General features: G+C 37.7%; 2 protein-coding genes across 2 annotated transcripts; both read left to right on the forward strand.

Moving 5' to 3' along the window:
- The first annotated feature begins 245 nt into the window (after positions 1 to 245).
- LOC140951568 (uncharacterized) lies at positions 246 to 10,155 on the forward strand. The gene is made up of 3 exons (XM_073400846.1): positions 246 to 578; positions 7,010 to 7,037; positions 7,619 to 10,155. Exons 1-3 carry the CDS (start codon positions 471 to 473, stop codon positions 8,626 to 8,628), a joined length of 1,146 nt encoding a protein of 381 aa, XP_073256947.1. The 5' UTR covers positions 246 to 470; the 3' UTR covers positions 8,629 to 10,155.
- Positions 4,854 to 7,037, forward strand: LOC140951567 (ATP-dependent DNA helicase pif1-like). The gene has a single exon (XM_073400844.1). It carries the CDS (start codon positions 4,863 to 4,865, stop codon positions 6,741 to 6,743), a length of 1,881 nt encoding a protein of 626 aa, XP_073256945.1. The 5' UTR covers positions 4,854 to 4,862; the 3' UTR covers positions 6,744 to 7,037.
- Positions 10,156 to 14,858: the final 4,703 nt, after the last annotated feature.

Raw genomic sequence — 14,858 nt, forward strand, 5'->3', positions numbered from 1 at the left:
GAGTCTTAACGATACACACGTTACTGTTAACCGGCTGCAGCTCAGAAACCATTTCGGCGCCAAGGGCGGATCCAGGGATAGGAGGGGTCAAAACTTGTGCACACCACTGAAGCTAGTTCTTTCCGGCATACTTCCTGAGCGTTGTACCCGTACATTATTTTCTAGTAAACTTTAAGTTCGTATATTTTTATAAACGATCTTTCAGTGGCCCAGATTCAGTTTTCAGCTCACACTCGTTAATTGCGTTCGACGTTAGGAGAACGCTTCGTAATCTTTGGGGATCCTGTGGTCGATGGGATACCTGTGCATGCCAGGCGTGAAGATTCGAGATTTTTGGTTACTTGGACGGGCGATGTTCAAAATCTGCGCCATTTTGAATAATTATTAAGCGCGCGCACGAATTTTAAGCCCAATAGCCGGCCAAAGAAATTGCGGGCTCACCTGGTGGACATGCGCACACAACTATTTTTATGCGCAAGCAACTATACCTCGTGCGAGTGCGCACGCAACTATACCTCGTGCGAGTGCAAGCTGCTCGTGCGTCCGTGTCGCCTCCGTGGATATCTTTGGATTATTCGGTAAGTTCATTTATTTTTCTCAAACTTCATGCGATGTTTCTTAAAAAGTTCATCGCTTCAACTTGTCAAAGCCTTACCAGGAAACTTTTTAGTACTCCAAGAGCATGTAGAAAGCCCGATGTCGGCGTTGTCCGAACTACAACAAACCGAAGACCTTCGCTGCTCTCCTGCTTTGAATTGATGTCCTCGAATTTGCCGAACAACAAAGCAAATCAACCGATAACTCTGACACAAAGTTGTCTCAAAGCAAATCTACCAAGCCATTGTGCTTTGACCCATAGCGGTCACAAATACATACCAAACAAACCGAGTCATTGTACTCGTTGGCCATTGCGCCAAATGACCCGTTGTGGTCACAAAGCAAATAAACCGAGTCATTCTGCTCGATGGCCATTGCGCCAAATGAAAAGTGACAAAAGTCAAATGGTTACCGGGCTGATAAGTGGTGATTGTAGTTCACAAGATCATGATAAGGCTTTGACAAGTTATTCTTCTGAGAAAATTGAAAATCATAGTGTAACTATTTCTGAAAATGTTGAAGTTCGTAAGAAAAGAGTGAATTGTCAGAGGAAAAGGGACAGGGAACCATCTCGCGTTCCTGTTAAAATAATTCTAAAGGCACTAAGTAATACGAAGTCTAGGAATAGAATCAAGTCTTTTGTAAGACAACATCTTCCAGACAGTTCTTTTATCACTAATTTATGTAGAAATTACAACACCTGGAAATTCTGGTATACCAATGATCATTATTATAGTAAATTTGTTTTTTACATGAACATACAGAAAAGAAAATTTACAACAACAGATAACTATTCTACATGTAACTGTAGACAAACACATATCCGTGTGGCAGATTTAATGAATTCTGGTGGAAAAAGCTTTCCTCAAACTCATAATGATAATTCAAAATTAAATGGAGGTATGTCTCCTGAGAATGCTGTTAGTCATGATTTACCATGGGATTGTTTAACTGAAAGGCTTCGTCTCATAGGACTTATACCACATGATGTAGGTGGATTTGGAGATTGTTTCTTTAAATCAGTTTCGCACCAACTGTATAGGACTGCTGACTTGCATCTTGAAATTCGTATGGCTGGAATTGGCCATTTACAGAGTTACCCAGAATTGTATATTGAAAGCATTTCTAATGATCACTGGAATAACTATATTCAACAAATGTCAAAACAAGGCACATGGTGTGATAACATCATAATGCAAGCTGTGGCCAATGCATACAACTGTGTCATTCATATCACACAGTCTAATATAAATTCACCTGAAAGTACAATCTTAACTCCTGTTGCTGATCAGGATGGACGAAAGACAATATTTATTGGATATATTAACGAGTTGCATTATGTTTCAACATTGACTGACAAAAACAGTAGATATAAAAACAAACTCACATGCATAAAGAGAAAATTATCAGAAACCAATGAAAACAGACATGGTAGACTTCTTAAGCACAGAAATTACATGAAAAGAGTCAAATATACAGAAACAGCTAATGAAAGGGCAAGCAGACTTGAAGATAAGAGAGGCACTTATAGAAAAACAATGTCTGAAGAAACTGCTGAAAAGCGAAAAGAGAGACTTAAAAATAAGAGAGACACTTATAGAAAAAGAGTGTCTGAAGAAACTGTTGAAAAGCAAAAAGAGAGACTAAAAAGTTACAAAGACTCTTATAGAAAAAGAACGTCTGAAGAAACTGTTGAAAAGCGAAAAGAGAGACTTGCAAATAGGAGAGCCAGTTATAAAAGGTCTCAAACAATTTCTGCAGGACAAAAAGAGAGCTCTGCTGGTCCAGTTCACGAACAAAAACATGCACAAAATAACATGAACGATTTTCATAAGTCCAATCAGTATTCAGTTTGCCAATGCACTGTCTGTTTTGAAGCATGGCCATTGAAATCCAGTCCAAGGAAGGTTGATCACTACCAGTGTCAGAGGTGCATACGAGATAAACAACAACCAAAAAAGTTTTCTAAGGAAAATGACATGGTGCCATCATTAGTACCTTTACAACTGCAGGGGTTAACCCAAGTAGAAGAAATGCTTATTGCACGTGCACTTCCTGTTATGCGAGTTTACATAAAACCTGGTGGACAAAGGGGCTATTCAGGCCACTGTATCAATTTGCCTCAGGATATAGCTGAACTAGCACATTCTCTGCCTAGATACCCAAAAGATCTATCTGTTATTGTTGTTAAGATGAAAGGTAAAGAGAACAGTTTTAAAGATGTGACAGTGCGAAGGCAAAATGTAGCTGATGCACTACAATGGCTTGTTAATAATAACTCACACTACAAGGACATAACCATCAATCAAAATTCTTTAAATTCTTTACCAGAACATGGTGTTCCACATGGTCTTCTCTCGGTTGAAACAGAGAATATAGATTTGGATGCCACATGTGAACCTGACTTAGGTCCTCAAAATGAAGATGACATTGTTTATAATGAGGGTACTGAAATGAGTAGTTTTCTGCCTATTCCAGAGTGTCAGCAGCAAGAAATAGAAGCTGTGCGCCAACAATTGTCTAATGATTCTAATCACTTGCCCTGGCCAACAGTTGGCAGTGAACCATTAAACGAGTATGTAACTCCCTTTTTAGCAACAATGGCTTTCCCAACATTATTTCCAGATGGTAAGGGTGATCCTACTAACCCATCATTACGCCGAGATATACCACTCGGAGAAAGAGTAAAGCACCTTTTAAAGTTTGGAGAAAACAAGAATGACAAATGGGTATATCGCTTTGCTACTCACCCCAGATTTGGTTACTGGGCATTGAATATGATACAAAGAAAACGTATTCTGCAACAGACAGGCATGTTCCTAAAACAAAACCCAGGAGAAGCTCATTTGACTGCTGAAGGGCTGCGGCAAATGGCAACTAGCAATAACACAAGTATGTTTATATCTAAGATATCACGCTATCTTAGTAACATTACTGGTTCTAATGCTTATTGGCACAAAGCTAAAGAAGATTTAAAAGCAATAATAGCCCATGCTGGAGCTCCAACATTCTTTTTCACATTCTCCTCTGCTGATATGCATTGGCCTGAACTTCATGCAATTTTTGGCAACTCAGTCAGTAATAATTCAACTGACAACAAACGGCAGAATGTGATTAACAATCCTCATATTACAGACTGGTTCTTTACACAGCGTTTAGAAAGTTTTATTAAATACTGGTTATACAATTCACTAGATGCTGAGTGGCACTGGTACAGATTTGAATATCAAGCTAGAGGTAGTATACATTGTCATGGTGTAGCAAAGCTGAAAAATGATCAAGGTTTATGTAAACTCTCAGAAACAGCTCTAAAAGGCTATTTGGCTGAAATGTCCACTAATACAGCTGAGCAAGTCAATATACTAGAACTCAATCAACAGATAGTGGATGGGAAAAAGGCTTCCCAGGTAGTTTGTCAGTATGTAGATTGGTTATTGTCTACATATAATCCAGATCCACCAGATAATGGCACATGGGTGAAGCCCTCTATTCATCCTTGTCAAAAGCGTCACAAGGACCTTGTAAGTTTACAAGACTCTGAACAAGATTATGTTGATTTGTTGAATACTGTACAAAGGCACACTCGCTGTAGTACAAACTATTGTCTTAGAAAGAAACGAAACGAAACAGAACTGAAATGTAGATTTAAGTTTCCATTTGAACCTTGTGTTAATACAAAACTAGAGTTTGAGCCCATTCATACAAAAGATCGAAGCACTCAATACAAAGCAAAGATCATAACAAAGAGGAATGATAGCAGACTCAATAATCACCAACGACTTCAGCTTCAAGGCTGGAGGGCAAACTGTGATATTCAAGTGATCATTGATTATCATGCATGTGTTGAATACCTTGCAAAATATGCTTCAAAAGGTGAACCAAAGTCACCTGTAATGAAACTTGCATTTAATTCTATTGTCCGTAATTGCAACAACAATAGCAACCCTACAAAATTGATAAAAAAAGTGATAATGAAGTCACTTGGCCAACGTGACTTCTCTGCACAAGAGACTATGCATCATCTCATGTCACTGAAACTTGTCAGCTCATCATTTAATGTGGTACCTATTAGTCTAAATGGTTCACGTAGAATCAAAACTATAACAAATGATGGAGATACTGTAACCAATGACTCATTGCTTGATACTTACGCTAAAAGGGAAAAATATATTCAAACCATCCCAGATATAATGGCTCTTAATTTCATTCATTTTGCAACAAAATACAAACTTGTCAACAAAAAACTAACAGTTCAGCCTCATAACATGATTCCCAGAGTTTTTCCAGTATTTTCTTCCAATTCAAAAGGTCCAAATTTTGGACTTTATTGCAAATATCAGTTACTTAAGCACAAACCTTGGCATACTACACAAGACAATGCCTGGGATTGTCAGGAAGGCACTGATGAAATATACATCACAAAATGGAAGGAATTTCTACAAACACCATATGCTGAAGAGCATGTTCCTGACTGGTATGAAAAACTACAAAGTGTACAGAATAACACAGAAGAGGAACCAAATATAGAGCACTCTTCAGAAGAGCTTCCACAGCGTGAAGAGTGGATGGATTTAGCAGATCTCATACCTGGGTATTTTGTTAACCAAGATAATATAACACAACAAACCTCTCAGCCTGATTATGACTGGCAAAATGACAAGATTAAGTATGCAAATCACTTAATACAGGAAATGCCATCCTGGATAAAAACTAAGAAAGATACTTTGGATTCTACCTTTGGTTTGCAACAACAAAATATTGATGTTAATACATTCAGTGACATGCAAAGACATGCCTACAATATGGTGAAAGCACATTCTGAACAAGCCTGCACTAAAGATCCATTGCTTCTTATTATACTTGGAGTTGCCGGTACAGGGAAAAGTTACCTCATTAATGCCATCCGAAACCTGCTCCAACACTCTTGTGCAGTGACTGCCACAACTGGCAAAGCTTCATTTAACATAAACGGATGTACAATCCATTCACTATTAAAATTGCCTGTTGGCCCAAGACATAACAAAGAATTAACAGGACAAGGGCTTGTCACATTACAAACCAAGCTGAAAGATATCAGTTATATCCTAATTGATGAATACTCTATGCTAGGACAAACATTGTTTGGCTGGATTGATAGACGCTGCCGACAAGCAACAGGCAAAAATGACGAAGTATTTGGTGGTAAATCCATGATATTAGTTGGTGACCCAGCTCAATTGCCTCCAGTGGCAGATAAGCCATTATATCATTCGAGACCCTCCAGTTCTACAGGTGAACAAGGCTATTTAGCTTATCACATGTTTGGCAATGTTGTAAAACTGTCAGTAAACCAGAGGGTTCAAGGCTTAAATCAACAGCAAGCTCAGTTTAGAGATTTACTCATACGCCTTCGCACAGGAGATTCTAATGAGCAAGAACTTCTTTTGGCAAGACAGCCTTCCATAGCATTGAACGTGAATGAGTTTCAAGATGCCACTAGGCTCTATTTCAGCAATGAAGAAGTTGCTAATTATAACTTTGAACAGTTATCAGAACTTCATCAGCCAATAGCCTGCATCACTGCACGTCACTCTAGTGATATAGCTAAGAAAGCAAGTTCGGATGACATGTCAGGTTTACAACCGACCATTTTCCTTGCAAAAGGTGCACATGTAATGCTTACCATGAACCTATGGATAGATGTTGGACTTTGTAACGGTGCAACTGGAACGGTTGAAGATTTCATTTATGCAAACAACCAGCAACCACCAGACTTGCCTGTCGCTGTCATAGTAAAATTTAATGAGTATAGAGGTCCATCTATCAGTGATAGCATTCCACGATGTGTGCCTATATGCCCAATAACAATAACCTCACAGACACTAGATGGTTTACATGAGAGACAACAGTTGCCTCTCAAACTTGCTTGGGCAATCACAATACACAAGAGCCAAGGGTTAACACTGCCAAAAGCATGGATTGACATTGGTCAGACTGAAACTACTGCAGGCATTTCATATGTAGCTATAAGCAGAGTGAAAACACTTTCATCTTGTATTATTGAACCAATGACTTTTGAAAGACTTAAGAGTCTTAAGAAATCCACTAATTTAAAATATAGACTTGAAGAAGAAAGCAGGCTATATAATCTAGCAAATATAAATTGATCCCAAGTTGAGTGATGCGAACAAAGTCACTCACAACAGTACAGCACCCAAAATTGATTAATTAGAATAAATTGATTATACGGCCTTCAACACATGCATACATAAATGATTTTTTTTTATGGTTATAAATAGTTCACTTTCCAACTACATTTAAAGCAAAGTTCCATGTAATGTTTCAGAGTGTTGTATTAACTAGGGTTTAAAGGTATTTTAAACACCCTCCTAAAACATCTGTATACATCCTTATTTTTTTTTTTTTTCAACAGACAAGACAGAGATCTAATATGGCTTCAGGTATGTATCTCCCGGTCATACTTAAATATTATGGTTATACGTTCCTTTCTTCTATTAAACTAATGCTTCTTGTTTTAAAATCATTTTATAACCTTACCTGCTCTATATGCTCTCATTAATAAAACATATTATTTTGAACATCTAGGTATTAGATGTACACTGTTTCCTATCACTTTTGTCACCCTTTAATGTTCTCATGTAGTTATATGATACAATTTATTTTTCCCACACCTCTTGCATGTTGGTGGCGAACTTTGGCCAAAATATCACTGTTATTTGTACTAAAAATAATCTTAATTACAGTAATTAATGAGTGGTGAACTGCTCCTGTTTTGCTAAATTTTAACACTTCCCCTTCTATTAAGCCCTTCCTTTCTATTTAGCCCCCCCCCCCCCCCCCCAATGCGCCTTAAAACAATAAGCCCCCTGTGGGCTTAATAGAGGATTTACAGTACATGAAACAAGGAGACTAATATTTACACATATGTTTTTTTCAAATAACACAAGCTACCTTATGCAGTAATCCCATCCATGCCAAATTTATTACATTAATCTAAATATCTTTTTACCTCCTCCTACAGAAAAACAAGACATAACTTGCTTTGTGCATAATGTCTCACCAGTAAAAAAATCTGGACCAACAAGCTACTTTAACTGCCACCTTCAGACAGAGAAAGATCTCATTGGCAGTGTATGCTTTGCAACTGAAAAGAAGGAAACTCTTGATGCAATGGCCGCACAAAGATCACCGGTTAAAATTTCAAATTTTAACATCAGCAATAAGTATGGACGAAGTGATGTAGTAATAAACAGGAACACAACCATCACTTCAACAACAGCTGATTTTCCATACAAAGCACAAGATGATGTCACATCAATTGCATCCTTGTCAAAAGTAGCACCACAACAGCTAGTGTCAATAAAAGGAAAGATATCACATCTAAGTGCGACCAAAACTATAGTCATCCAAGATTCTCCTGTCAAAAAACAGGAAGGCTATATAGTTGATCCATCTGGTTACATAAAAGTTATTTTCTGGGGTGAGCATGTTGACAGCGTCACACCACAGTCCACCTATTTCTTCAACAACTTGAGAATGAAAGTATCTCAGAATCAAAGATACTTGAACACACCAAAACAAGATAATTTATACACCATCAAGGACGCTGAACCCTTCAAACAAACATTACCTGAAGTCAGTGACATCTCAACAACAACAGAAACCATTGGAGAAATACTAGGAATAAGCAGTGTCACCAAATACAACTGTTGTTGTTCATGTTCAAAAAAAGTTACAATCAAGGGAAAAATTGCAGTCTGCGATAACTGCAAAGTAACACAAAAGGCAACCAGCTGCAGTGTAAAGTGGACACTCAAGATCCATATCCAAAACTCCAAACAACCACTGCAGAAGCTTCAGCTACAGGTTTATCAAGAAGCAGTGCCAAAGTTGTTTTCAATTTGTCACTTAATTGCAAATGAAACAACAGAGGAGGAAATCACAGAGGCTGTCTTAAACCTAGACACAGTTAAAGTATGCTTTGACACGCAAACGCGAAAACTTGTGGACATTGAAAAAATTGCCATTTAACATGTTTTGTTGCATTTTCCTTTGTAACAAACCAATCTCTAGTAACTATTTAAGTTACTAATAATTCATGCTATGAGATACAAACACTAAAACTTTTAGATATCGCAAAAACTTTTATAGCACTTAATTTTTGAATTTCATATTAAACTTTCTTGAAACTATTCCATTTACTATTATTCATGTTACTGTTAGAAAAATTAGTCTCGCTCATTTAGTATCTAAACTACATTGTAAATGAGTAGATTCTCATGTTTTAATTATTGCATTTTACCTTGTGACTAATCGAGTTAGTATCATCCAGGGCCCAGTTGTTCAAAAGACGATTACTGCTAACCCACGATTAAAGCTTAATCAAAGATTTAATCTCTTTTGTTTAAAAAGATTTCAAAAGCTAATTATAAGCTGCACATGAAGTCAAATCGAAAAATAAAACTAAAGAGCAAGAATCCTTAAGAAAATCTCTTTTGGTTATTAATTTAACTGGAATAAAAATTGACGCTAACCCTGGGTTTGCTTAATCGCGCTTTGAACAACCCGGCCCTGGTTACTGTTAAGATAAGAAAAATAGTTAAACAATGCTATGACACACAAACACGAAATATTTAGACATGGAAAAAAATCTAAGTTTCATAGCATTTTGAACTTCATCACAGCTTCATGTTCCAGTTCTTGTTATAAAATTTAGTCTATCTCTTTCAGTTTTTCAAGATACTGAGTAGATTGACATGTTTTTTTACATTTTCTCTTGCAACTAACCAATCCCATGCAACTATTCAAGTTACTATTCATGTTACTATTAAAATTTTTTTGTTAAACTATGGTATGACATGCAAACACCAGAACTTTTAAACATTGCAAAAAGTTTCATAGCATTACCAACTTCATAACTTTCTTGAAACTATTCAATTTACTATTATTCATGTTACCGTTACAAAAATTAGTCTCACTCATTTAGTATCTGAACTACATTGTAAATGAGTAGATTGACATGTTTTAATTATTGCATTTTACCTTGTGACTAATCGAGTTAATATCATCCAGGTTACTGTTAAGTTAAGAAAAATTGTTAAACAATGCTATGACACACAGACACGAAACGTTTAGACATGGAAAAATCTAATTTTCATAGCATTTTGAACTTCATCATAGCCTCATGTTGTTGTTATAAAATCTACTCTATCATTTTCAGTTTTTCAAGATACTGAGTAGACTAACACGTTTTGTTACATTTTCCCTTGCAACTAACCAATCCCTTGTAACTATTCAAGTCACTATCATTCATGTTACTGTTACAAAAGTTAGTCTCCCACAATCAGTATCTAAACTACATTGTAACTAAGTAGATAAACATCTTTGGTTACATATTTGGGTTTCACTATTAAAGTTGCTATTGTTCATGTTGCTCTTTAAATACTTCGTCTTTCTCATTTAATCTCTCAACTAATTTCCTCCTCTGTTTTTGTATGATTTTAGCTAAATTCATTGAACTTCGAACGCACTTATTAATCTTTGATTACTACTAGTTTTAGAATAAAATTCTCTACGTTCACGGCGTGGACTTAGTGGGTACGGACCCCCGGACCCTCACTCAGGATACGTCACTGAACGTAGTGTTAAGTTACTTTATGTATATCTAACTTACGCTTTATACTGTATGGCGTTCCGCTGCGAAATCTATGTGATTTTCCTGAAGGTGCGCTGGGATTTCCACTGTTTCTACAATCACTTATGCTATTACTGGAAGTTGCATCGATCGTCTCTGTTGGGCTATTTTGTTGCTGGTTTCCCTCTTTAAGTGCTTGTTCTGTCGATACTGCGTACACACTGTCTGCAACGCAACGTTGACGAAGGTATCTTCTATCCTGTCAATACACCTTTTTTCTCTTACTGTCCTTACTATAACTTTCCCTTAATCTCGAAACTGGGCTCAAACTGTTGTATTCTTCCGGCGAACTAACTTTCGCTTTCGATCAATTAGTGCGTTTTTAATATAATGATATTATTGTCAACAATAAATAATCAAAAAGACAAAAGAAACGGCAAGGTTCAGTGGAATATTTGATTATTGTCATGAATATCGAGACCTGACCATAAAACATATCGCTTATTCTAAGAACTTGGACTCTGTTCGTCCAAACTCAGTTTTCCAAGCCAAGTTCTAGCGGTTACAATCCAACCCCTAATTTGCTTTGTCCTTAGGGAAAGAAAACCCTTACCTTAAAAAAAGAGAATGAGCTAATTCTGTCTTGTCTTAATTCAACCCGCCAAACACCCCGTTAACACGGACACTTTCTATGGTCCCCGCAGTGTCCTTATTAACAGGTTTGACTCCGTGTTACAGTAAAATGAGCAAGAACAACTAGCATAAGGTTGTTTAGACTAGGGATTCCCTTCTAAAAGAAAATGCAACTATTTTACCAGTTAAGCACAAAAGACTGTCGTATATTAATTCAACACTGATTTAAGGAGATGATAAACCGAATAGCAATGTGGGGAATAGGAATTAGAAGCCCACACTCTCACAGCTTACACGATTAGTTTTTTTTAAAATAAATTTTTAGTGACCTACTTTCGTAAGTTACGAATACAAAATCATGTTATAGCCTCGCAAAACGTCCTCAGCGACAAAGAGCGAGGAGAAACGGCTGTTTTCGCAGGCTAATCATCTTACAGGGTATCCTGCTACAACGGAAAACAAATCACTTGAACAAAACTGATTGGCTAAGGGACGGACCTTTAGAAAACTTATTGGGGGTGGGGGGGGGGGCGGGCGAAGTACAAAAAAAATATTCGCACAAGGGAAAATTAAATGAAAAAAAATTAATGCACGCCAATTAACCCTAAAAAATATTCATGCTATGGCCTAAAAAAAATTCATTAAGGAATTTGATAAAGAAAAAAAATTCCTGCGCCTCAAAAACTTCCCCACCCCCCCCCCAATAACTTTTCTAATGGTCCGTCCCTAAAATATGACAGATGTTGACAGAAATATAATGAGGATAGATTTTACCGAAAACAAATGCGACACAACAACGAAGGTATTTAGAAACTTGACAGTTTAATTAAAATAAGATCAAAAGTGTAAATCAATTACGCGTCACGCACTTGTTATAGCCTCATGCCTATTATCCAGTTTCCGACAGCAAGAGGGGGTTCACTGTGCCCCTTCTGAGCCCAAAAATTGAACCCAGTGACATCATCCATAGCATACCTTGGGTGTCCTGTTCAGGGAAATCTTGTGCACAAACGCTTGACCTTTTTGGAGAAGGAGCCAGTAAAAAGTGGATCCAAATCATCTAGCGAGACGCTGAAAAAGAAGTAGAAAATTCGCATATCGTCAAACGAAAACCCATATCTTCTCAAAGTTTCCCATGCAAAAGAAGTGGCGCGAACCATTTGCATAACCAATCAGGAAAATTGTTTGATAAAAGACACCGTTATGACGACATCTTAATGGGATTTTATGGCAGGGCATTTGATAATGGTTTGCAGGCCAAGGCGGCAGGTTCCAAGCCTATCTTATTTCCAGCCAATCAGAATTTAGGGCGTTCCGAAATTTCTAGCATCGATATTGGTTATCATGTCTACCGTCAGGGTGCAAAGAAAGTCATTTTTACAGCTTGCCATTTGGGCAAGCTGAAGCTAACATTTACTAGCCCAAACATCATTTCAAGTAGCCCCAAAAACGTTTTGATGAACAGATGGATTGCACAGTTCTTCAGTAATTTGAATTCCTCAAAAAACTTCAGTTGCCCGTCGCGCAAGTTAATAACAGAATTCACTAGCCCGATAGCAAAATCCACTATAGCCTCGGGCTATCGGACACTACTTTCTTTGCACGCTGACCATATATTTTTTACGCAAAGTGATATTCTTCGTACGCTTCGCTTGAGCCATAAACTGGAAGCCCTTTACCCTGTAGCCGCTATCTGCTATCTCACAAACTTTCCGTCCATTTATATTTTCCGACAGAAAGCTCTTCTTTCACTAGATTCTGATGTCTCTGAAGTTGAACGACAATCCGATGAATGATGGGCATACTTTTAACTCCTCGTCATCCACCATTGTTGTTACTTTGCTAGAAATCCTAGAAATCCTACTCTGCTTACTAGTAGTCTCCGCTACAGCCGTTTTTAGGCCTAAAAGCGGCTGGGAACGAGACTAGCTTACTAGCTGATTAGCTGAGAAATTTTTGGCGCGAAAGATGACTGGGAATCTTTTTAAAATATCCTAAAAGTGTAATAGGTTATTTCCGAGTTGGCGAGTTGTTCTGTTATTATGAAAATGTTTTTATGTTCATTCAAATAAACCTCATTTTTCACTAGAAAGGTTTTGCACTAAGCCTCGTTTGCAACACACAAATGGCCTTTTTGCTGACTCAGTTACCAGAAATGGCGGCTTCGGGGTCGTGGGCTCATATGTGAACAATATGAGACAATGTGAACCTAGTCAGGTAACAACAAACATCAAAAACACTTTATTTAAAGAATTTAACTTAAGTAAAGGATTAGACTGAACAGCAGGTAGCAATTGCTAATCTTGGTGGGACAGACAAATAACTGAGGGATAACTAGCGAAAAGTTAAGGTGCAAGACCACTGCAAAAAACCGTGTCATCACGCTGGATAAAAAAAGATCGCGATCAGTCAAAATATATTGTCACAAGGACAACCGCAAGGACTGAGATAACCGTTGTGTGGCAAGTAATATTACAAACATAAACACAAAGTTAAGGAAATGATGGCTTTAGAGGCGGGTCTGAGAAAAAACCGGTTGAAGCTTTGAATTTTTGAAGCAACGACCAGCTTATAAAAAAGGAGGACTGGGTCCTAATAAAGGAACTAATCAGCAATAAGTGAAAATATTAGAGCGGTTTTCACTTGACTGTCGAAAGGGATTGGTTTTGGTTTTGGTTTTGGTTTTACTACGCCCTTTGGTTGGCTAGTGTATTTACTTTGGTTTTGGTTTACGACAGTCAAGTGAAAACCGCTCTAAACAAAAGAAGCAAGGCTGATTTTACAGCCGGGAATATATATATATCTTTTTTACCAATGTTTTGGAAGGCAGGGAAGGCCTTCCTTCTTCAAGGCCTTAATTACATACCGTAAAATTCCGAAAATAAGCCCCTCCATGTATAAGCCCCTCCAAATATAAGCCCCCCAATCCGGTAACGCAAAAAACCCCCCGTTAAATCGCCCCTCCAAATATAAGCCCCCCGGGGGCTTGTACTTGGAAAATTGCCCTCAAATACAAAGTAGAACATAGAAAAAATGGTAATTTACTTCCAACTATAAGGCTTGCTCTATCGAGTTCGAAACGCAAATTTCCCTTTGTAGATAAGCCCCTTCGAATATAAGCCCCTCCAAAAAAGGGCCTTTGAAAAATATAAGCCCCGGGGCTTATTTTCGGAATTTTACGGTATCTTAGCTTAACCTCATTGTTATATGTAAGACCATAAAGAAGGAAGGCATATAAGGCATTAGAATATTTTGGAAGGCACGGACGGTCTTCCTTCTTCAGGGTCTTACACATATTAGCTTAACCTCATCGTTCTATGTAAGACCCTGAAGAAGGAAGGCCGTGCCTTCCGAAATATTGGTAAAAAAGATATATATATATTCCCGGCTGTAAAATCAGCCTTGCTTCCTTTTTTAATATTGAAGCTTTGAAGACTTATTTAACATAGCTAGTCCAACCTTTTGCATTTTGAAAGGTGTTTCGATATAACAGGAGAGGTCTCTTCATCCTCTCTCGGATAAAGTCATTTTCATGTTCAATTTGTTCGCGTCGTGCGCAGCTGTTGACTTAGATGTGGCCACCTCATCATCATAATCATCATCATCATCGGTGATAATCTTCATCATCATTGTCGCCATTATCTTCTTCATCTTCACCATCGTCATCTCTATAAAAACGATCTTCCCTGGCCATAAGGCCACTCAAAGGCATCACCGAGCGGCTAAATACTCACTATGGAGTTCTTTGGAAAGTCAACTTCTTCTGAGAATGACACCGTTTAGAGACTATCGGCCCTAACAGGGCTGCCTTATCGCGGGTCGAAATAAAATGTCTGCATCGACAGGAACCAATTCTAAGGTGTCCTTCTCTGTAGAGCTATGGAGGGCTTTAACTGAAATGAGAGAATGACAAATGGTGTTAATTAAAATTTGACTTGACTGAAGTCTCTTCTCCGCAGAGGCTTCCGTCAGGTGTTCCAATAAAAATACAAAG

Source organism: Porites lutea, chromosome 11 (genome assembly GCF_958299795.1).
Source record: "Porites lutea chromosome 11, jaPorLute2.1, whole genome shotgun sequence".
In the NCBI taxonomy this organism is placed as follows: domain Eukaryota; kingdom Metazoa; phylum Cnidaria; class Anthozoa; order Scleractinia; family Poritidae; genus Porites; species Porites lutea.

What these genes read in the sequence shown, in the direction of transcription:
- LOC140951568 (XM_073400846.1), top strand. Translation starts at nt 471, where the DNA reads ATGCGCAAGCAACTATACCTCGTGCGAGTGCGCACGCAACTATACCTC. An exon ending in GGATATCTTTGGATTATTCG is followed by an intron (nt 579 to 7,009) that starts GTAAGTTCATTT and finishes TTTTTTCAACAG; the next exon opens with ACAAGACAGAGATCTAATAT. An exon ending in GAGATCTAATATGGCTTCAG is followed by an intron (nt 7,038 to 7,618) that starts GTATGTATCTCC and finishes CTCCTCCTACAG; the next exon opens with AAAAACAAGACATAACTTGC.
- LOC140951567 (XM_073400844.1), top strand. Translation starts at nt 4,863, where the DNA reads ATGATTCCCAGAGTTTTTCCAGTATTTTCTTCCAATTCAAAAGGTCCA.